Source organism: Schistocerca serialis, chromosome 8, assembly GCF_023864345.2.
Source record: "Schistocerca serialis cubense isolate TAMUIC-IGC-003099 chromosome 8, iqSchSeri2.2, whole genome shotgun sequence".
Lineage (NCBI taxonomy): Eukaryota > Metazoa > Arthropoda > Insecta > Orthoptera > Acrididae > Schistocerca > Schistocerca serialis.
Window position 1 is genome coordinate 630,506,859 of NC_064645.1, and position 24,500 is coordinate 630,531,358.

The 24,500-nt window shown below is 40.5% G+C and overlaps 1 protein-coding gene across 6 annotated transcripts in view; it reads left to right on the plus strand.

Annotated features, from left to right (window-relative positions):
• The window catches only part of LOC126417188 (ral GTPase-activating protein subunit beta), a 395,509-nt gene that overhangs the window by 171,300 nt on the left and 199,709 nt on the right, over positions 1-24,500 (plus strand). For all 6 annotated transcript variants that reach the window (XM_050085090.1, XM_050085092.1, XM_050085093.1 and 3 more), the window contains one exon: positions 103-187. In XM_050085090.1, coding sequence (XP_049941047.1) covers positions 103-187 — 85 coding nt within the window. The remainder of the gene's footprint in view (positions 1-102; positions 188-24,500) is intronic.

The following is a 24,500-nucleotide window of genomic DNA, read 5'->3' on the forward strand; positions in this document are numbered from 1 at the left end:
TTGGTGTTGTTTTGGGGTAACTGAAGATTTATGATGAAAAAAGTGTCTGTTTAAAATATGTGGCTGAGTTGTAAATTTAATTTATTTCTCTTTTGTGTATAGGTCACTGTCAGTATCCAAAACTGAGTTGCGTCGTGCATCCATCCATCTTTTACTGTCAATGCTGGCTCTTCCTCTTCACTTTCAGGTAATCCTAACATTAAATAATGTTGATTTTCATATGTGCTAGAATCACGAGTCTTTTTGATAAATCCAGTAATAGTACTGTTCACGTGATATGTTACTTTCCTATGAAACTAGAGCTGTTATCATGTTCAGTGTAGGCCTGCCACAAAATAACTTTGTCTTTTGTATAATATTACTAATATTGTCTTGTGTGCAAATTGTGTGGAATGTTGTCTTTCTGCATATGAAATCAATATTCATCTTAAGGATGTTAACAAAGAATTGAATGTCAACATGAATGAAAAATGTCCAGTTATGCTCCTATGTGTGCTGTCTTCGCCAGATTACAGTGTTTCATGAGAAACATAGTGTTATGTGTTTTCTGCTATGCAAAAACATTATTGGTCTGCTGAAAGTACCGTATAATTTATAAATAGCTTTTCTAAGTAGTGAAATCCATCATTATACTATAACCATTACTACAAAAACCTGTAGAAGTAGCTTGCAACAAATGATGACATTTATGTGCCTTCCTCATCTTTGGAAGTATTCCAGTTTAAATGATGTCTACATTGGAAACCAACACAACAAATAGTCTGTCTGTCTCCTTCTCAGAGCTTTTTGTGGGTACAGTAGACTCTCAACTGGTCAGCCTAATGTGGTGGAAGGTTAAGCTAGACAACAATAAATCTGGATAGGCTGGAGTTCTATAAATTCTCTATTCTGACCCCAGCCTTACCATTCAAAACACAAATTTTTTTTTTTTTTTTTAAACACCAAAACCCAATTTCGTTAACATTTTCTGACTGACTTCATACATAACACATGCTAGTTAGAAGTGTTTGTTAATAGGTACGACACCCTTCCAAAACTAGTAAAGGAAACAAAATGGTCTCATTTTAAAGTGTGAATGTATGATTACATACACGGGGAAAGCCAGGCCTAACAAAAAAGATAAAACTTATGGGTCTGAGGTTTTAAGAATGGCTTTGATAAATTATTGTTTCCCTCCTTTAGCCCTCTTTTGCATGGCAATATTTCTCCTCTTGTGCGAACAGGTGATATCAGTTGGTGTTGTCTCCTTCTGCTCACTAATGTACTGCAGTGCTTCCTCAGTTGTCTTGAATATGTATGTCTGCTTGTGAATGTATATGTGCGGATGGATATGTGTGTGTGTGCGAGTGTATACCTGTCCCATTTTCCCCCCAAGGTAAGTCTTTCCGCTCCCGGGATTGGAATGGCTCCTTACCCTCTCCCTTAAAACCCAAATCCTTTTGTCTTTCCCTCTCCTTCCCTCTTTCCTGATAAGATAAGTCGTAGGGTCAGTATTGCCTCACGTGTTCCCATATTTCTACGGAATCCAAACTGATCTTACCCAAGGTCGGCTTCTACTAGTTTTTCCATTCGTCTGTAAAGAATTCGCGTTAGTATTTTGCAGCTGTGACTTATTAAACTGATAGTTTGGTAATTTTCACATCTGTCAACACCTGCTTTCTTTGGGATTGGAATTATTATATTCTTCTTGAAGTCTGAGGGTATTTTGCCTGTCTCGTACATCTTGCTAACCAGATGGTAGAGTTTTGTCAGGACTGGCTCTTCCAAGGCCTTCAGTAGCTCCAATGGAATGTTGTCTACTTCCGGGGCCTTGTTTCGACTTAGGTCTTTCAGTGCTCTGTCAAACTCTTCACGCAGTATCATATCTCCCATTTCATCTTCATCTACATCCTCTTCAATTTCCATAATATTGTCCTCAAGTACATCGCCCTTGTACAGACCCTCTATATACTCCTTCCACCTTTCTGCTTTCCCTTCTTTGCTTAGAACTGTGTTTCCATCTGAGCTCTTGATATTCATGCAAGTGGTTCTCTTTTCTCCAAAGGTCTCTTTAATTTTCCTGTAGGCAGTATCTATCTTACCCCTAGTGAGATAAGCCTCTACATCCTTACATTTGTCCTCTAGCCATCCCTGCTTAGCCATTTTGCACTTCCTGTCGATCTCATTTTTGAGACGTTTGTATTCCTTTTTGCCTGCTTCATTTACTGCATTTTTATACTTTCTCCTTTCATCAATTAAATTCAGTATTTCTTCTGCTACCCAAGGATTTCTACTAGCCCTTGTCTTTTTACCTATTTGATCCTCTGCTGCCTTCGCTACTTCATCCCTCAAAGCTACCCATTCTTCTTCTACTGTATTTCTTTCCTCCATTCTTGTCAATTGTTCCCTTATGCTCTCCCTGAAACACTCTACAACCACTGTTTCTTTCAGTTTATCCAGGTCCCATCGCCTTAAATTCCCACCTTTTTGCAGTTTCTTCAGTTTTAGTCTACCTGTTCCCCCTGTTATGTATATGGTAGTTCAATTCCTTAAAGAATCAAAGTTGTGGGGAAGGGGAATGGGGGAGGGGAGTTTACTCGTTCGGAAGACAGACATTAGCAACACATTGCTGTCTATATTTTTAAAAAGCTTATCCATCTCAGTAGTAGACATTACTCTTTGACGAAGGAAAAAATCTATCACTTACAAACAGTAGGTGTAAAATACCTTAGGGATTAGCTAAACTCAACCAACACTAGCAACGCCTGTAACAGACTTGCCTTATGATAATGCTCATTCCAGCATGTTTTGCACTGAAAATTGTCGTGCTGTTGATGTGAACACAAAGGTGCTTACTTATTTTGCACACTATTGTTCCCAGTTCTGTTTATGAATTATCTTTTGGAGCACTGTAGCTAAAGTAAAAAGCTGTAAGAATATTGCATAACTGGGTTCCTAAATTCTGGTGCCAAGGTCTTCAATGCTAACTTATTAAACATTGGGAATGCTTACAAATTTTAAAAAAAAGTAAAAACTATTTCTTATTAGCTGGTAGTATTTTCTTGAGCTGAACTGTTGTATCATCAGCATAAATGAAATATACTGTATCACATTTGTTCCAACATGTTAGTCATTGCTGTAGGCATCGTACACCAGCGAGACTAGCTCACTGTCTTGTGTCAGATGATTCTTTTGAATTCTCCATTGTCTGTTCTTGTTGTTCCAGGCAATAAAGAATAACACTTCTTGTAGTAGACACCAAATGAACAGCATTGATCAATAATCCTTGGTGATGGTATAAATCTTCTATATGCCACCGTTAGAACAATACTAGTAGATCAACAAATGCCATGCCTGTAATTTACCCTCTCTTGCAAACATTCTCAAGAGAAAATGGATTATATATTTGGCATTCATTGATCTAACAGCAGCATACGACACAGTTAGACTTAACAAACTTGTAGGTATGATGTACACCACCACAAGAACTATCACTTAATCCAATTAATCCAATACACACTACAGATTAAACAATTCTTTATAAGAGAAACATAATTGAAAGTAATAAATATCAATGAAAGTGATACAAGTGTAATGGAATGTAGTTGCAGTAAGTCAGTTAATTCTGTGGGAATGAGATTCTTAAATGAAACAGCAAAATTTGTAGATGATTTTTGCCATTTTGTTGTAGTTTATGCAGATTAATGCAGCTAAATGACAAGTAACAACTATTTAAGGGATAAAATAAACTTTTGCTTTATTTGCACAACATGTATTAATACATTTGGCTATGCAAATATATTACATTGCCCATCAACAAACATGGAACATGTATATTCCACAGAGTCTAATGCATTCTGTACATCATATCTTGTGCGCCACTATGCGCGCTGGAAAATGTTTGTTCACATATCCCCAACACTCCCCCTTGAACAAATATTTTTCAGATGTTGTTGTCGTTGTGGTTTGGTGCAGCTCTCCATGCTACTCTATCTTGTGCAAGCTTCTTCATTTCCCAGTACCTACTGCAACCTACATCCTTCTGAATCTGCTTAGTGTATTCATCTCTTGGTCTCCCTCTACGATTTTTACCCTCCATGCTGCCCTCCAATGCTAAATTTGTGATCCCTTGATGCGTCAAAACATGCCCTACCAACCGATCCCTTCTTCTAGCCAAGTTGTGCCACAAACTTCTCTTCTCCCCAATCCTATTCAATACCTCCTCATTAGTTACGTGATCTACCCACCTTATCCTCAGCATTCTTCTGTAGCACCACATTTCGAAAGCTTCTATTCTCTTCTTGTCCAAACTAGTTATCGTCCATGTTTCACTTCCATACATGGCTACACTCCATACAAATACTTTCAGAAACGACTTCCTGACACTTAAATCTATACTCGATGTTAACAAATTTCTCTTCTTCAGAAACGATTTCCTTGCCATTGCCAGACTACATTTTATATCCTCTCTACTTCGACCATCATCAGTTATTTTACTCCCTAAATAGCAAAACTCCTTTACTACTTTACTACTTTAATTTTTCAGATACTCAACACTATACATCTCAGGTTAAACCATAATGTTTTACCAGCTTCTGAAATTTGTCCTTACTGAGAGGCTTGGTTAGGATATCAGATAACATTTCTTCTATACATAGATAACTGAGGATTATATTTCCCTTTTCCACGTAATGTCTTACAAATTGATGCCCTATGTCAATATGTTTGGATCTTACACTGGTGACATTATTTTTTGCAAGTATAATAGCTCCCATATTACCACAAAATACCACAGTTGGCTTTAATTGTAATAACTTCAAGTTGAACAAATATATTTCAAGGAAGACGCAATACATGAAAGTCACAGATCAAGTAAACAGAGTAAGACGTGTGTACACTTTAACAGTCAAATCATAACTGAGTCCAAGTCTAGCGACTGCTGGCTGGCTGGCTACTTAGGTGGCGCTGCTGCTGCATGGCTGGCAGACAGCGCCGCATGTAGAGGACACGGGCAACTGCGTGGTGACACTTTTTTAAAGATCGGCGAGTCACAACACTTTTCCCCCCTTTGAATTTTTTGCACAGGTCTTGATGGAGGTGGCATGGAGACTGCTAACGTCCATAGGCATTGTTTGACTGGCTGTAAAGTCTCAAGGAGGAGGCTTCCCGTACAGATGGAAGTGTCCCCTATGATAACAGATCGAGATGACAGGAGACGTGGGTGTCGAATCTGCTGGGGCCACGTGCACCAATCTGCCCATTGCGGCAAGTCCGGTTGTTATAGCAGGAGACATGGGCGATGTGTCCGCCTCCGTAGGAGAAGGAGGCGAGTAGAGTTGGTTCGGCAGATGATGGTCATCTGGTTCCTGCATGGGCACGTCTCCTGGTGCCGTCAGTTCTTGTGCTGGCACCGATATGATGGTGAGAGAACTGCGTTGTGAGTAATGAGAGATGCCAAGATCCCGAGCGTCAGGTAGAGCCGAAGGTGGTGTAGCGGCATCCGGAACAGGCGTTGCCGGAACACGAGGCCGAAGCTGGTCCGAATGACGCACTGCAACACCCGTGTCCGTCTGGATTTCATACAGGTGTCAGGCACAGTGTCGTAAGATGTGACCAGGACTCCATTTTGGCCGCCTGCCATATCCCCGTACCCATATAAGGTCGTTGGCGGTGAACCGGCCAAGTGAAGGCACCTGTGGCCGTGAGGTGGAAAGCTGCAGAAGATGAAGTAGCGTGCGGGGCTGTCGTCCATGTAAGAGCTCAGCCGGGCAGTGGTCACCCATGGGTGTGAAACGGTAAGAAGCCAGAAATTGGAGAAGCACATCATCAGCAGAAGAAGTCAGGAATTTCCTCATCTGAGCCGTAAATGTGCGGACCAGTCGTTCAGCCTCACCGTTTGACTGTGGATGGAACGGAGAGGCCGTGACGTGCATGACGCCATGAGAGGCACAAAAATCCGCTAAATCGGAAGAGGCAAATTGCGGACCATTATCAGTAACAAGAGTAGAGGGAAGGCCTTCCAAAGAGATAATGCGAGCTAGAGCATTGGTGGTTGCCATGGTGGTAGGCAACTTGCAACGGACAATGAAAGGAACGTTAGAGTAGGCGTCAATAACGAGAAGCCAATAAGTACCTAAAAAAGGTCCCGCAAAGTCAGCATGAATACGCTCCCAGGGCTTCTCAGGCGAAGGCCACGGTGACAAAGATGACTTCAGGGCGGCGGCCTGTGACACACAAGGGCCGCAGGCAGCGACCATGTGTGCGATTTCAGAGTCGATGCCGGGCCAGTACACATGACAGTTCGCCAGAGATTTTGTGCGAGAGACACCCCAGTGCCCTTGGTGAAGGAGTTGGAAGACCGAAGCACGCAAAACGCAGGTACCACAACACACGGCGAAGCATTTTTGATGGAAAGGAGGATAACACCATCCCTAGCCGTGAGGCGGTAACGCAAAACGTAGTTGTTCCCCAACGGATCAGAAGTCTTAGCGGATGGATGATCTGGCCGACCCTTCTAAATACAGCGTAAAACCCGGGAGAGGGTAGGGTCAGAACCTGTAGCAGCCGCCAGGTGGTCCCCGGTGATGGGGAACCCATCCACAACCCGCTGCTTGGTAACATCCAGGTAGAAACACAAAAGTTCGTCCCTATCGAATGCCAGATCAGGACCCATGGGAAGGCGAGACAGTGCATCAGCATTCGCATTTTGAGCCATCGGCCGGAAATGAATCTCATAATTGAAACGAGACAAGTAAAGAGCTCAACGCTGGGGGCGGGGTGCAACCTTGTCAGGAAGTGACGTTGATGAATGAAACAAGGAAACAAGTGGTTTGTGATCCGTAACAAGATAAAATTTGGATTCATAGAGAAAAACACCAAACTTGTGAAGAGCATAAATAATGACAGAAGCTTCTTTTTCGATTTGAGAATACTTTTGTTGGGCATCCGTGAGTGTTTTGGAGGCATAAGCAATGGGTTGTTCAGAACCGCCAGAGAAATGGTGCGCAAGGACTGCACCGACTCCGTTTTGAGAGGCGTCCGTGGCAAGAACAAGATGTTGGCCTGGTCGATAAGTAGTCAGGTGCGGGGCCTGTTTCAGCATAGTCTTCAATTTCTGGAAAGCCGCATCGCATGACACGGACCAGTGAAAAGGCACATTTTTATGCAACAGGCGACGCAACGGCTGAGCCACCGAAGCAGCAGACGGTAAAAACTTGTGATAATATGCTTTTTTTCCCCAAGAAGGCCTGCAGTTCCTTAACAGATGTAGGGTGAGGAAGGGCATCGATCACAGCGACAGTTTGCTGAAGCGGACGAATACCATCCCGAGAGAGTTGAAACCCCAAGTACGTAATAGATGCCTGAAAAAATTTTGATTTCTGAAGATTACACTTAAGACCGGCAGTCTGTAGGACATGAAAAAGTGTGTGGAGATTTTGAAGATGTTCGTCAGTGGTGGAACCAGTGACAACAATGTCGTCCTGGTAATTTACACACCCAGGGACAGGGAGCAAAAATTGTTCCAAGAATCGCTGAAAGAGAGCAGGGGCGCTGGCAACCCCGAATGGCAATCATTGTTATTGATGGAGTCCGAAAGGCGTGTCAAGGACCAGAAACTGCCAGGAAGCAGCGTGGAGAGGAAGTTGATGATAAGCTTCTGACAGGTCAATTTTAGAAAAATACTGGCCTGCAGCTAGTTTAGTGAACAATTCTTCAGGTTGGGGCATAGGGTAAGTGTCGATAAGGCATTGAGCATTTACAGTGGCTTTGAAATCGCCGCAGAGACGAATATCACCATTTGGCTTAGCAACGACAATGACAGGAGAGGACCACTCACTGGAAGTGACAGGAACCAAGACCCCTGAAGCAGTGAGACGATCCAGCTCCCGTTTGACCTGATCACGAAGGGCCACAGCCGAGCCCGCAAAAACTTAGGCCGAGCAGTGGGTTTGAGCGTGATATGAGCTTCAAAGTCGTTTGCACGGCCTAACCCAGGAGAAAAAAAGTGATGAAAATGTCGTCGACAAGGAATCCAATTGAGCATAAGGAATAGCATCAGAGACGATATTGACAGAGTCATCTATGGAGAACCCAAAAACGCGAAATGCATCGGAACCAAAAAGATTCTGCGTGTCTATGGTCTATGGTTGACCACAAATACGGGAACAGTGCAAACGACAGATTTGTAAGACACCTAAGCATCAAATTGTCCCAAGAGAGAAATCTTCTGTTTATTGTAAGCCCGTAATTGCCTAGTGACAGGTGACAGGATTGGAGAACCCAACTGAAGATACGTCTGCTAATTGATGATAGTGGCAGCAGAACCAGTATCCACCTTCATGCCAACATCCTGACCAAGGATTTGGACAGTGAGGAATAACTTCCCTGAAAGGGAAGAAGAGCAATTGACAGACAACACAGAAGCAGAATCAGCATCACGATCATGAACATCATGCATGCGGTCGGATTTGCAAACGGATGACACGTGACACTTTTTTTTGCATTTGTGACACACGGCCCAACATTGTGGACAATCTTCTCGTGAATGTTTCATAAAACACTGCGGACATGAAGGAAGTTGCCGTGGGTTTTGCTACAGTTTCTTAGAGGTTTGTTTACGGTTAGGCCGAGGCTGCGCTTAGGAGCTTACTGCGGCCACGTTGGCCGGCGGGGACATGCCACACGCTTCATCAACATCACACAGAGGTTGTTTTTCCCTGATGTTGCCCCAAGCCTCTATTTGCGCTCCAGTGGCACGAGAAATTTCAAAAGACTGAGCAATGGATAGAACTTCATCTAGAGTCGGATTTGCCAACTGAAGGGCACATTGCCTAACTTCTTTGCCGGGTGCCGATCGGATAATAGCATCCCGTACCATGTAATCGGCATCGGATACTTTGTGAACTTCAATAACAAATTGACACTTTGTACTGAGGTCGTGAAATTTGAACAGCCCAAGCGTGATGGGATTGATTTGGTTGTTTTTGACAATGATAAAAGGCAACACGAGAGACTACCACATGTGTTTGCTTTTGAAAATAGATGAACAGAAGTGAGCACATTGCGGCAAAGGACAAAGACGCAGGATCTTTCAAAGGAGCCAATTGCGACAACAACTGATACATTTGATGTGAAATCCATGAAAGGAACAGATACTTACATGTTTGTTCGTCCGCAACATGAAATGCCAAGAAGTGCTGTCAAAGATGTTTTTCGTAATCAGACCAGTCTTCCACCATCTCGTCGTAAGGAGGAAAAGTAGGTAGAGACAACGACGAGAGACGCCCCGCATTCGATGCCGCGACGAAATCACGAATCGCATTTGTGAGAAGCGTTTGCTGTTCTATGAGACCTTGCAATAGTTGCTCTAAAGGAGCCATGGAAACATGTGGGTCAACAATGGAAAAGAAAAATCCCATCCTCATCACCAATTGTAATAACTTCAAGTTGAACAAATATATTTCAAGGGAGACGCAATACATGAAAGTCACAGGTCAAGTAAACAGAATAAGACATGTGTACACTTTAACAGTCAAATCATAACTGAGCCCAAGTCTAGCAGCCACTGGCTGGCTGGCTGCTTAGGTGGCGCTGCTGCTGCTGCATGGCTGATGGTCAGCGCCGGATGTAGAGGATGCGCGTAACTGCGTGGTTGCACTTTGAAAAATCGGCGAGTCACAACATTAATGTTGGAGGAGATTCTATTTTTCTCATCAGTGTAGGGATCCAAAGATCTTCTTGGATAGTGGAGGACAAGGCCATATATTCAGTTTTTACATTACTCAAAGCAACAGTTCTTTGTCTCCTCCATGACCATGATACCAATCCTTTCATTAGTCTAAAACAACTTCCAGTGATGGAGTGTCTGCTTTCCAGCTCATTTCCTCAGACTGCATCACTGTATCCTTCCAAATTTACATTTCCAGTTTTAGAATATTTTAACTTATAATCAGCAGTTCCATTTAAATATCTGAATATTCTCTTGACTGCCATCCAGTTCTTTTCTCTCGGATCACTGCAAAACTTGCTTACTGCATTTGTGGCAAATGCAATGTCTGGTCTGGAAGTCTGTGCTAAGTACAGTAGGCTTCCTACAGGTGCCAAATAGGGTACACTTTCCTTACGTTTCTTGTCATCATCAGTTATTCGGCTTTGCACTATTTTCCATAGGAGTAGAAATAGGTTTACAATTTTCCATATTGAATGTATCTAAGATTTTCCTTGTGTACAGAGATTGATCAATCCATAATTCTTCTCTGTTGGCACTTCTTAGAATCTTCATGCGTAAGTATTGATTAATTTCCCCTAAATCATGCGTATTAAATTCTGACTGTAACTGTTTTTTTTAGGTCTATCTGGTTTTCACTATTGGTTAAAGTAAAACAAAATATCCAGACACTCTGTGACCAAAATGGTACTGAAACAGAGGATGACAGACTAAAGGCCGAAATACTAAATATCTTTTTCCAAAGCTGTTTCACAGAGGAAGACTGCACTGTAATTCCTTCTCTAGATTGTCGCACAGATGACAAAGTGGTAGATATCGAAATAGATGACAGAGGGATAGAGAAACAATTAAAATCACTCAAAACAGGAAAGGCCGCTGGACCTGATGGGATACCAGTTCAATTTTACACAGAGTACGCAAAGGAACTTGCCCCCTTTCTTGCAGCGGTGTACCGTAGGTCTCTAGAAGAGCGTAGTGTTCCAAAGGATTGGAAAAGGGCACAGGTCATCCCCGTTTTCAAGAAGGGACGTCGAACAGATTTGCAGAACTATAGACCTATATCTCTAACATTGATCAGTTGTAGAATTTTGGAACACGTATTATGTTCGAGTATAATGACTTTTCTGGAAACTAGAAATCTACTCTGTAGGAATAAGCATGGGTTTCGAAAAAGGCGATCATGTGAAACCCAGCTCGCGCTATTCGTCCACGAGACTCAGAGGGCCATAGACACGGGTTCCCAGGTAGATGCCGTGTTTCTTGACTTCCGCAAGGCGTTCGATACAGTTCCCCACAGTCGTTTAATGAACAAAGTAAGAGCATATTGACTACCAGATCAATTGTGTGATTGGATTGAAGAGTTCCTAGATAACAGAATGCAGCATGTCATTCTCAATGGAGAGAAGTCTTCTGAAGTAAGAGTGATTTCAGGTGTGCCACAAGGGAGTGTAATAGGACCGTTGCTATTCACAATATACATAAATGACCTTGTGGATGACATCGGAAGTGCACTGAGGCTTTTTCCGGATGACGCTGTGGTATATCAAGAGGTTGTAACAATGGAAAATTGTACTTAAATGCAGGACGATCTGCAGCGAATTGACACATGGTGCAGGGAATGGCAATTGAATCTCAATGTAGACAAGTGTATTGTGCTGCGAATACATAGAAAGAAAGATCTCATATCATTTGGCTACAATATAGCAGGTCAGCAACTGGAAGCAGTTAATTCCATAAATTATCTGGGAGTACGCATTAGGAGTGATTTAAAATGGAATGATCATATAAAGTTGATCGTCGGTAAAGCAGATGCCAGACTGAGATTCATTGGAAAAATCCTAAGGAAATGCAATCTGAAAACAAAGGAAGTAGGTTACAGTACATTTGTTCGCCCACTGCTTGAATACTGCTCAGCAGTGTGGGATCCGTACCAGATAGGGTTGATAGAAGAGATAGAGAAGATCCAACGAAGAACAGCGCGCTTCATTACAGGATCATTTAGTAATCGCGAAAGCGTTACGGAGATGATAGATAAACTCCAGTCGAAGGCTCTGCAGGAGAGATGCTCAGTAGCCCGATACGGACTTTTGTTGAAGTTTCGAGAACATACCTTCACCAAGGAATCAAGCAGTATATTGCTCCCTCCTACGTATATCTCGCGAAGAAACCATGAGGATAAAATCAGAGAGATTAGAGCCCACACAGAGGCATACCGACAATCCTTCTTTCCACGAACAATACGAGACTGGAATAGAAGGGAGAACCGATAGAGGTATTCAAGGTACCGTCTGCCACAAACCATCAGGTGGCTTGTGGATTATGGATGTAGATGTAGACGAATTCATCCACCCATATGGCCATGATTGCAATTTCTTCATTGCTCCTTTTGTGGTGTATACTTGGATCTGCCTTTGACTGTAACATGCCTAGTTTTATGCAAACATTTATACCAGCAATGGTTTAATCCATATATGCCTCTCTTCAAATGCCAAATTCTCCTTTTCCCTCGATAAGGTCGCTTAACTTCATCAGGTGGATTCACATGTATTTCCTCTTCCAGCCTTCCATTCAGGTAGGCTGTTTTCACATCCATTGGTTGAATTAATAAGTCTTCATTTACTGCAAGAGCTAAAAGGTATCTTAATGATGAATACTTCACCACTGGTGAGAAAGTTTCATTGTAATCTATTCCTTCTTTCTGGGAATATTCTTTAACTACCAATCTGGCTTTGAATTTCGATATTGCACTCTCAGGATTTTTACTATTAAACACCCATCTTGTTCTTAGTGGCTTTTTATTTTCAGGCATGTCAACCCTTTCATATGTATCATTATCCACAAAAGATTGAAGCTTCTTTTCAATAGCCTTTTTCCAGTCTTGAGCATTTGAACTTGCTAAAGCTTCATCAACTGTGAATGGTTCATTGTTGTTTGTTTGGGCAGCATACATTTCGTACTCCGGATATTCTTTTGGTTTTGCTACACGCGAAGACTGCCTTAAACTGACTTCCTCTGTTGAATCTTCCTCCACAATTTGATTCTCAGGTTGCACATCAGCTTCCTCTTTATTCTCGCCTTCCTCTGTTTCAGTTTCCATCTCTGTTTCAGCCCAATCGCACATTATGCTTGGTTACATAACTGTATCATTTTGACTACTTTCCTTTATTTTAGGTCTATAATCCTCTAAAAATACTACATCTTTACTACTTATTATCTTCTTATTCACAAGATTATAGAATCTGTGGTCTTTTGTATCCTCACAGTAGCCAACAAAAATGTATTTTTGATTTTTTGCATCCCATTTTCCTCTTAATGGTTTTGGAATCTGAACAATGGCTTCACATCCAAAGACTTTCAAGTGCTTTAGATCCGGTTTCTTCCCAGGCCATGCTTCATAAGGTGTCTTGTGCCTCTCAGCTTTGGTAGATGATCTGTTAATTAAATACACTACTGTTGGCACAGCCTCTGCCCAAAAACACTTAACCTACTTCTTGCCTTTTCTACAATGGTTCTGTTGGCTCGTTCTGCTACTCCATTCTGAGGAGGACTTTAGCGAATGGTAGTCTGATGCCTAATACCCATTCCATTCATCTGTTTCTTAAACTGTCTGTTTACATACTCTGATCCATTGTCTGATCTAATAATTTTAATTTTCTTCTCAGTCTGTCTTTTGAACATTTTGCAATAAAGAACAAATACATCATTCACTTTATCCTTTCTACTTATAAAATAAACATAAATGTATGTAGAAAAATCATCTATGAATGCCAGGAAATAGAAGCTACCCCCTAAGGATTCATTCTCCATAGGCCCACAGAGATCTGAGTGTAGATCTGCTATGACTTGATTTAAATGGCAATCTAGCCTGCTTCCCTTGCAAATACACCTCACATTGGACATTATTCATTCCATAATTTTCCATCCCAGTCATATTTTTCCTATTCAAATGTCCGAGCCCCCTATGCCATAAGAAACTTTTGCAGCATAAACAAAGTGATTTCCTGTTTCAGCAGTATTTTGAACTGTATTCACTTTGTAAATACCTCTTACATTACTTGCAGTAGCTACAATATCACCACAAGAATCTATCACTTTGGCTCTCTCTATATGGAAGATAACTGTATTACCCTTCTTTACTATTTCGCTTACTGATAACAAATTAGTTGCAATGTTCTTTACATAATGTACATCATGAGCAGTAACAATTTCCCTTTCCACATTCACAAGCAAATTAAGATCCACTTTTCCTGCGAGTTCATACCTTAACTTACATCCGTCAACTGTGGAAATTCCAATGCCAGTCCTTGACTGAACATCATACAAACCTGACGGAGCTTTGGTAATGTGCACAGATGCTCTTGAATCTAGGAACCATTCTGCATGATCATCAATCGCTTCATTAAAAGAGTAAAAAACAGAAAATACCTTACCTTTCAGGGTAGCCTTTCTCTCAGGACTACTAGAATTAATGTGCTAACTTTTCATTATACTGTGAAGCAATATGTCCAGTTTTCTGGCATCTGAAACATCTTATTGGCTTCTTCTTCTTGTACTCAGAGTATAAAGCCAGCACGGTTTCTTTTTCTGAAGCATTAGAATCTGGTTCAGTCTTCACATCCTGTAGGATCTTTACTTTAACACTGTCTGCTGTAACGGGTATTCCCGAACTTTCCAAACCCATAATCATTGGCGAATATTTGTCTGGTAGTCCAGCTAACAATAAATTTCCAATCCATTCATCTGCAATTTCAAAACCAATATTCCTCAGACAATTGGAGATCGAAATTATTTTATTCACATATTCATCCATGCTTTCACACTTATTCAATCTTGTGGTTATCAGCTCACGAAGTAATCCTACTTTTCTGGTTAAACCACCATCTTCAAATGCGTTTTTCAGTTTGTCCCATACCTTCTTTGCAGACATAGCCTTTTCTATGTGAACATAATTCACTGGATCAATCAAAATGATTAGTTTTGATTTCAGCTTCTGATCCTTAGTAGCAAAACTTGATTCTGTAGATTCCAATTTACCGTTTATGACGTCCCGTAAGTCATCCAAGTGCAAATACGCCTCAACAGCAAATTTTCAGGTCACATAATTTTCATGCCCTACAAGCCGCTCTATTTGCGGTATCTGTGTTGTGCTCATTTTGCAGTTATTTTTCTTCTTTGTATAGTGTACACAATCCAACTTTATACAAACTTCCGCGCAGTTTTTGCGCAAATACACGTCACCTTAAAGCTTATTATTTCGCTTTAATCCAGTAGCTGGGCCCATAACCTGTAGTAGTTTATGCAAATTAATGCAGCTAAATGACAAGTAACAACTATTTAAGGGACAAAATAAACTTTTGCTTTATACGCACAACACATATTAATACATTTGGCTATGCAAATACATTACGTTGCCCATCAACAAACATGGAACATGTATATTCCACAGAGTCTAATGCATTTTGCACATCATATTTTGTGCGCCACTATGCATGCTGGAAAATGTTTGTTCACATATCCCCAACACATTTGGGAAGCAAAATAATCCTCGCACAAACGAAAAAATGGCTGACATCGAAATAAGTGTCCAAGGAATAGAAAAGCAACTGGAATCACTCAATAGAGGAAAGTCCACTGGACCTGACGGGATACCAATTCGATTCTACACAGAGTACGCGAAAGAACTTGCCCCCCTTCTAACAGCCGTGTACCGCAAGTCTCTAGAGGAACGGAGGGTTCCAAATGATTGGAAAAGAACACAGATAGTCCCAGTCTTCAAGAAGGGTCGTCGAGCAGATGCGCAAAACTATAGACCTATATCTCTTACGTCGATCTCTTGTAGAATTTTAGAACATGTTTTTTGCTCGCGTATCATGTCATTTCTGGAAACCCAGAATCTACTATGTAGGAATCAACATGGATTCCGGAAACAGCGATCGTGTGAGACCCAACTCGCCTTATTTGTTCATGAGACCCAGAAAATATTAGATACAGGCTCCCAGGTAGATGCTATTTTTCTTGACTTCCGGAAGGCGTTCGATACAGTTCCGCACTGTCGCCTGATAAACAAAGTAAGAGCCTACGGAATATCAGACCAGCTGTGTGGCTGGATTGAAGAGTTTTTAGCAAACAGAACACAGCATGTTGTTATCAATGGAGAGACGTCTACAGACGTTAAAGTAACCTCTGGCGTGCCACAGGGGAGTGTTATGGGACCATTGCTTTTCACAATATATATAAATGACTTAGTAGATAGTGTCGGAAGTTCCATGCGGCTTTTCGCGGATGATGCTGTAGTATACAGAGAAGTTGCTGCATTAGAAAATTGTAGCGAAATACAGGAAGATCTGCAGCGGATAGGCACTTGGTGCAGGGAGTGGCAACTGACCCTTAACATAGACAAATGTAATGTATTGCGAATACATAGAAAGAAGGATCCTTTATTGTATGATTATATGATAGCGGAACAAACACTGGTAGCAGTTACTTCTGTAAAATATCTGGGAGTATGCGTACGGAACGATTTGAAGTGGAATGATCATATAAAACTAATTGTTGGTAAGGCGGGTACCAGATTGAGATTCATTGGGAGAGTGCTTAGAAAATGTAGTCCATCAACAAAGGAGGTGGCTTACAAAACACTCGTTCGACCTATACTTGAGTATTGCTCATCAGTGTGGGATCCGTACCAGGTCGGGTTGACGGAGGAGATAGAGAAGATCCAAAGAAGAGCGGCGCGTTTCGTCACTGGGTTATTTGGTAACCGTGATAGCGTTACGGAGATGTTTAATAAACTCAAGTGGCAGACTCTGCAAGAGAGGCGCTCTGCATCGCGGTGTAGCTTGCTCGCCAGGTTTCGAGAGGGTGCGTTTCTGGATGAGGTATCGAATATATTGCTTCCCCCTACTTATACTTCCCGAGGAGATCACGAATGTAAAATTAGAGAGATTAGAGCGCGCACGGAGGCTTTCAGACAGTCGTTCTTCCCGCGAACCATACGCGACTGGAACAGGAAAGGGAGGTAATGACAGTGGCACATAAAGTGCCCTCCGCCACACACCGTTGGGTGGCTTGCGGAGTATCAATGTAGATGTAGATGTAGATGTAGATGACGGCAGAAGTAGAGAGGGTATAAAATGCGTAGTTGTAAATCAGAAAAGCTTTTCTGGAAAAGAGAAATCTGTTAACATCTAATATATGGAAGTCTTTTCTGAAAGCATTTTGTATTTAAGGTAACCTCGTATGAAAATGAAACATGGACAGTAAGCAGTACACACAAGAATAGTGTATAATACTTTGAAATGCTGTGCTACAGAAGATGGCTGAAGACTAGATGGGTAGATTAGATTACTAATGAGGAGGTACTGAATCAAATTGTGGAAAAAATAAAATTATGCCACAGTGTGATTAAAAGAAGGGATTGATAGATAGGTATCAAGGAATTGTCACTAAGTGAAGGAGGGAAGGATGGGTGGTAGAAAAGGAAGGGGGGGGGGGGGGCTAAAAGTGTTAAGAGAGAGGCCAAGGCTTGGATGGACCAGGGAGGGAAGTTGAATCATATCAGTCTTCTGGACTGAGGGCCACAACATTGTTAGGTATTCTAGTAATGCATTTTGAAGCAGGCGTTTCTTTACATACTTTAAATGTTAGTATTAGAAATGCAAATAGTTGGATCCCTAAAAGAATTAGATCTTGATGCCAGAAAAAGAGAAACTGCACAAAATGTGTAAGAAAAGAAATGCTCTAACACATGAACAAACATACAACATATTACAAAAATCGGCCAGGTACAAGTAGAACTCGCACTCTGAGGATTTCATAAAAACTTAATTATGTGTATAGACAGTTGATCCATCCCAGGAATTGAGAACCTCTACAATTTTTGTCTGTTACTGACACTGAATTGCAAGACTTTTGGTAATGTTTCAATTTTAATTTTGAAGTCTGATAACAAATTACAAAAATTTTTTTATTCATGTGATATCATTACAGATTTACAATTTTCTGATTTTTTTCCTTTAGTTGTACTATGAAACCTGGCACCTTGCCAAATTTTGTGATTCTAGATCAATGGGAAGTACATTGTTGCATTTGATGAGTGAGTTTTCCAGTATCAGAATACGTGAAATAAATGGCTGTATCTTTTGATTGCGTTGGCTTAGAAGCTTCAGTTTGCTACACCACCAAGGGACTGTAGACCTTAGTTTGTGGCATAAATTTCTACTTGATATGTTCCACAACCTGGAGGACCTCCTCAGTATGGATCAATTGGAATGAAAGTAAATCTAAATCTAAATCTAAAATATGACTACCCTTTCCAGAGAAAACTAGTTTTTAGCAGTCAGTCAGTCAATCAGGCAGCCAGACAGACAGACAGGCAGAGGAACAACAAAGTGATCTTAGATGGGTTCCATTTCTACCAACTGAGGTACAGAACCCTTAGATATATAATGTGTGTGTGTGTTTTAAGAAAAGTAATTAAACAAACAAAAAAAAGTATTGATTACTATATTCAAAATGCAGTATATGAAGTAAAAGCTATGTGGTACTTAATCAGGAAGGTAGTGGGTTAATATACTGTTCTAAATTAAAATTGCACCAGGAAGGTCAGCAGATACGAGTTTTTTGTGATTGTGAGAATATGGTATAAAAGAAAGAAAACATTACTTAATTTGTAAGTTATTGGAAGGCTACAGAGTGTGAAATTTAAAATGCAGAACTGTCACTTCTGGTAACAACAGTGGCTCTGACCAGGATGAGCATTGAGTTAAGCTAAGCTTGGATGATAGAGACTGGTATATTAATTTACGTGCTGCAACTCTATCTCAAGGTTGCTCAGGACAGCATGGGCAACATGTGGTCTTGCCTTACATGTTTGAAAAATAATGTCACAGGGAACTCGAAGACAAGACACAACCAACAGCCTTATGATGTCATAAATGTAAGAGCTACTGTCCAAATTATTGGCTGTGTGAAGCAGATGTAACAGTGTGAGACAAGACACAACCAACAGCCTTATGATGTCATAAATGTAAGAGCTACTGTCCAAATTACTGGCTGTGTGAAGCAGGTATAACCGTGTTGTGAACCCAATCACTGCCAATAGTATCATGTGAGGTGCTGAGCCTGTTAGATGATGACAAATGCACTGTTGCAATGTACATTGTTCTTGGAACCTCCAGATGTCGATACATCCTTTGTGATACTGTACACGGAACTGGAAATCTTCTAAAAAGCCGACAGGGTGCCACTCCTGTGTCCAGTCTTATTGTTGGGTAGACCATTGTTGGTCTTGCTATCTCTGCTGCCCCCTTAAGGAAAGCTGCAACAGCGGTTGCTATGCTGACTGTCAATGATGCTATGATATTGTTGCAGTTTTCCTGTGGAAACTTGTCATGCTGCAAACAGTTCCTGTCTCAAGGATCATGAACTGGCTGTATGATTGCGTATGCCGTAGGCCTGACCTCTCATGTGCTGGTCCTATGTGGCTGTTGAAATCCTGCATGGGATTGAGTATGGGTCTCATTTTAAATTGATTCCATATTCATGTGACAGTTGTGGGATCCTGACCATCATGAACAGAAATATCATCAATAGTCTCTATCACTATCAAATTGCAAAACATGCTGTTAGACATTTCTCCTTCTTACTTGAGGCTAACATAATATACTTGTAAACAACCAACATCCAGATGTGATTTCTGAGTGAAAAACATGCTGTTTAATTTTTCCTTACATACAGAATGTAGGTGAGGTCACTCCTTCCTACACCATGTGGTTGCACTGAAATGCTTATCATTTGTACATCCAAGCATGTCAGGCACCTCGTACTAATTTGAGATTTGTTTCATTCTGCATTCATTGTGTTGCAATTTTAATAGCCCGCAGCATGTAAAAAAAAAATGAAAATCCTTAGTTCATCAAAAACAACAAACATATTCACTAATTACTTTACTACAATAGCTGAAGATTTGAAACTAAAACACTACATCAGAGTAATCCAATCAGCTAGAAGGAAGGCCCCATCTAATAAAACTCAGTTCCTTTTTAGCAACGTAGACAGAGTAGTAGTAAAAGCCACTAAGAAACCAAACACACACAGCATTGGCATTGATGCTTTATCTGACCTGATCATAGAATCTCTTAAAACATGTATGTAAAGCTCACTCAAATCAGAAGTTTTTCCAGATGTGCTGAAAATATCCAAAATAGTACCAATTCATAAAGATGGAGAGAGATATATTTTAGTAATTACTGTCTAATTACTTTGATTTCCATTTTATCAGAGATATTATATTGATTAATTGGATAGCTAAAAAATCTACTCACCAAGTGCCGGCAGAACACACACAAAAGATTGTTGTGATTGGCAAGCTTTTGGAGCCAGTGGCTAGAGAGGTCTAGGAAAAGGGGTAGATTTTGGGAAAGTCACCCAGTACTGCAGGTCAGGTGAGACTTACACTACGGGATGAGAAGGAATGACTGAGTGTTGAGGACTGCATCGGAATGAGAGTGGAAATCCTGAGGGCTTAATAGTGGGAGACAGGGTAATATGCAAGACAGAGATTACTATTGAAACATCGTGCACTAGTTACTAAGTGTGAGAAGCTAAGTGCATTGCACGTAACAAAGGTGGGAGGAGGCAGTGAAAAATAGATGGGAAAGACAATAAAAGATGTAGAGGGCTAAAACGGAGTGAAGCAAAGAGTAGTTACAGTGAAGAAAAGCTGAGATGGAAGAAATTAACATAAATTAAGGCCAGATGGTTGGCGAGAACCAAGGACATGTTGTAGTGCTAGTTCCCATCTGCAGAGTTCTGAGAAACTGGTGGTGTCTTGGGGAAGAATCCAGATAGCGTGTGTGGTGAAACAGGCACCGAGGTCATGAATGTCATGTTGTAGAGCATGCTCTGCAATAGGATATTGCGAGTTGCCAGTATATACCCTCTGCCTATACCTATTCATCCTAATTGATAATTTGGTGGTGGTCAAGCTGATGTAGAAGGCTGAACAGTGTTTACATAATAGCTGGCATATGACGTGTCATTTCACAGGCGGCTCTCCCTTTGATGGTATATGTTTTGCCAGTTACAGGGCTATTATAGGTGGTTGTAGGAGGGTGCATAGGGCAAGTCTTGCAGCGGGGACGGTCACAGGGGTAGGAGCCATCGGGTAGGGAAATGGATGCAGAAAGCGCATAGGGTCTGACAAGAATTTTTGACTTTCACAAAATCTACCCCATTTCCTAGACCTCTCTAGCCCTTTTCCTTCACCCTTCTTCTTTCCCCTTCAACCCTTCTGCCTGAAGGAGGAGCCACTGGCTCTGAAAGCTTGAAAATGACAACAGTCTTTTACGTGTGTGTTCCGCTGCCACTTGGTGAATAGATTTTTTATCCATCCAATTAAATAATTTTATCAATAATTGATTGTTTTTGTTGTTATACTACATTTTTACATTGTTTTTTATATAACGGGTTGACAACATTCATTATACTAACTGATTCACAGTATGGCTTCAGGATCCAGAAATTGACACACTTCTGTACATACCTATGTATACAGTGGTTCTGATGTATGGTAAAAGACAAGTAACAGAAATATTTTTATGTGCGACTGGATGTTGATATGGATGGACATGTATTGGGCACACCAATCTCCCGACTGTTGTCAGTCTTCATGACCAGAGCCACTACTTCTCAGCCTAGTAGCTCCTCAATTGGCCCCACAAGGGCTTAGTGCAGCATCTTCTTGCCATCAGTGCTTGGCAGACCCAGATGGTCAAGCATCTAAGTGCTGGCCAAACCTGGCAGCACTTAACTTCTGTGATCTGATGGAAGCTGGTGTTACCACAGTGACTGGTGAGGCCGTTGGGAAAAAAAGTATTTATAAGTGTACAAAATCGATATTTTCAGATATAGCGATATGGGGAAGGGAAATTTAAGTAGACTGCACTAGCTAAGTGCATTGGTAGATAAGGTAGATCTGGTTAGAAAGAAGGATTTTTTGGGGTAATGAGTGCATGCAGGGACAAAGGTGTAGACATTCTCATTGCATCAGTAGCTATGTTATTAACTCTCTTTTGAAACTCAAGATGTTACTCACCTCTCTAAGATAAGAGGAAGTTTATTCCAGAGTCAGGTTCCTGCTACTGAAAAGGACTTCAAGAAAGTGGCTGAATTATGGATTGGAATAGAATGTATTTTGCTCTGATGGTAACAGGTGTTTCTGCTATGTTGAAAACAAGAGTGTTGAGATCAAGGAGAGATATGAGGGACAGTGTAAGTTGATAGGTCAGTAAAGGAGACAGTGAGACGGGAAACTCTGCGCTTGTCTGCATGCAGCAACGACAGTTGTGCATTATGATGGTGAAACATGATCAAAGATTGAACATCACAGATATATAGAACACAGGCATTCGTAACTAGTTCGATGTTGTGAGCTTTCCAGAGAAACATCGTGCAGGATAATACCACTGTAATCATTAATTGGAAGTATAAAAATGTGTACAGTTTTCTTTTTCAGGTCAAAAGAGAAAAGATTTTTATGTTGTTGTATGGCTTGGAAAGATACACATGCCATCTTGCAAATTGCAGCTGTGTTCAATCCAATGTAGATTTTCATCTATTCACCATCCAACATAATTTTTGATGTTTGTGTAATTTTCACTATTACTGAAGTAGTTTTTTTGCTGATTTCAGGTGTATTGTTAGTTTTTCTCTATCACATGCTGTTTTTTCACAAAACAAGTAAACTCATTTTTCATTTGAACCTAAGCTACACAGAGAGAAATGTTATTGCAGTTGATAAATCTTATTTCCACAAGATGCAGTAGTTGCAGTATTATGAAAAGGAAAGTTGCTACTCACCATATAGTGGAGACACTGAGTCACAGATAGGCACAACAAAAAGACTATCACAAATAAAGCTTTCTGCCGGTAAGACACTCATCAAAAATAGAAGACACACACACACACACACACACACACACACACACACACACACACACACACACACACACGCAACTCACACACATGACTTTTTTTGTTGTGCCTATCTGCGACTCAGCATTCTGGATTTTCCATTGTTTGATTGATGCAGTAGTTGGTCACACATATTACAGCCATCTGGCTGTTAGGCAGTAAGCTATAGTTCATTGTTGACATGGTGTAATGTTATGAGGATATATTTGTGTTGTTAAATGTAGTTTTTCAGCTTCTTTGAAATGAGTTCTCATAAGTGTTCGAATAACCCAAACAGACTGTTATGTTTGTTGTAACTACTTAATTGCTAAGCAAAGACAGGACCTTAAGAGTTTTGTGGAAAAATTCTACCACACATTCTTTGGTATAAGGCTTGGCAATCAAGACAAAAGCTGTTCGGTGCACAAGATAAGCCATACATGTACCGTACATGTGTTGAGGGTTCGAGTGAGGAAAAATAGGGAGAGGAAATCAACACCTTTTGCAACTATCAAGGTTTGGAGCGATTTGCAAGATCATATTTATGGTTAACAATTATGAGAAGGACAAATTGCTACCCATAGTAAAGATGACATGTTGAGTTACAGACAGGCACGGCTTTAGATAGAATTTTTTATGGCTACTGTTGTTTATCATCACAAGGTAATCACATTTAAATTGTATATGAATTACCAAACAATGGAAAATCCAGTATGGAATGTAACAATGTTATATGAAGTACTGGTTCAGTTTCCAGCAGGGACTATATCTGTTGTTGGTTAATACATGGGCATGTCTGAGTTTAGCATTTCTCACAGCTTGATTGATGCTCTTCTGCTTCTGCTTGTAAGCAACATGATTTTCAGATGTAGCTCGTAGTTTTTACATCTGATGTGCATTTCACAAGGGTTTGTACAGAGATCACATGGTTTTCTTTTCTGTGTCAATGATTTAATGTTGAATATCGTGTCCCACAAAACCGCATTAGTTGTTGTTGACTTGGCAATTATAATAAAATCCGAAAAAGTTAGGTCCTTCAAGAAAAAATAAACACTGTCACTAACTCAGTGTCAGGTCCCATTTAAACCACTAATTATAAATAACAAGAAAACAGCAACACTAAATTTTCACGCTGCACAAAATATAAACAGCCAACATTCTCAGGTTCAAGTGACATGAATGTCACACATAATAACTCAAAACTGAGGAAAGGTTAATATCCTCTAAGAATTGAAAAAAAAAATTAAATATACCATCAGTGCTCTATATCTACAACTTGGAAACTTTACTGTTCAACAAGAAACATGAAATTAGTAAATAAATAAATAATAAATAGAATTCATAAATTCACAGTCACTGCACAGGACAGGATTGTCTTCCTGTGTAGTTTTCCAAAGCCATCTTCTAGAGCAAATGTGACATCCATAGCCTCTCAAGTTTATTATTCCACTTATTAGGGTTCATTTTTTCTTTCAAGCCTCCCTCCCTTCCCAATTGCAATTGTTATTTTGCTGATTTGAAGGGTGAATAATACAATGTTTATGGAAATCTGTTGTACTTTGAACTCAAGTTTTAAGGCACATTGTGTTCAAAGACATATTTATTCTGGTACTGTCTCTTTTATGTTCATGATTCTTTGCAGAAATGATTCAGAATTTCTGTTATTTGTCTAAGAACTACAGTTCTCTGAGAACTACAGGAATTAATGATACACAATGGTTAGGAAGTACTCTGTTCAACAGAGTTTGAGGGTAAAGAGTGATTTTGATTCTCAAGATGAGGTGGAAGAAGGTGAAGGTAATTATGTCACAGAGAAAGATGGTGAGAGACTGATGAAGAT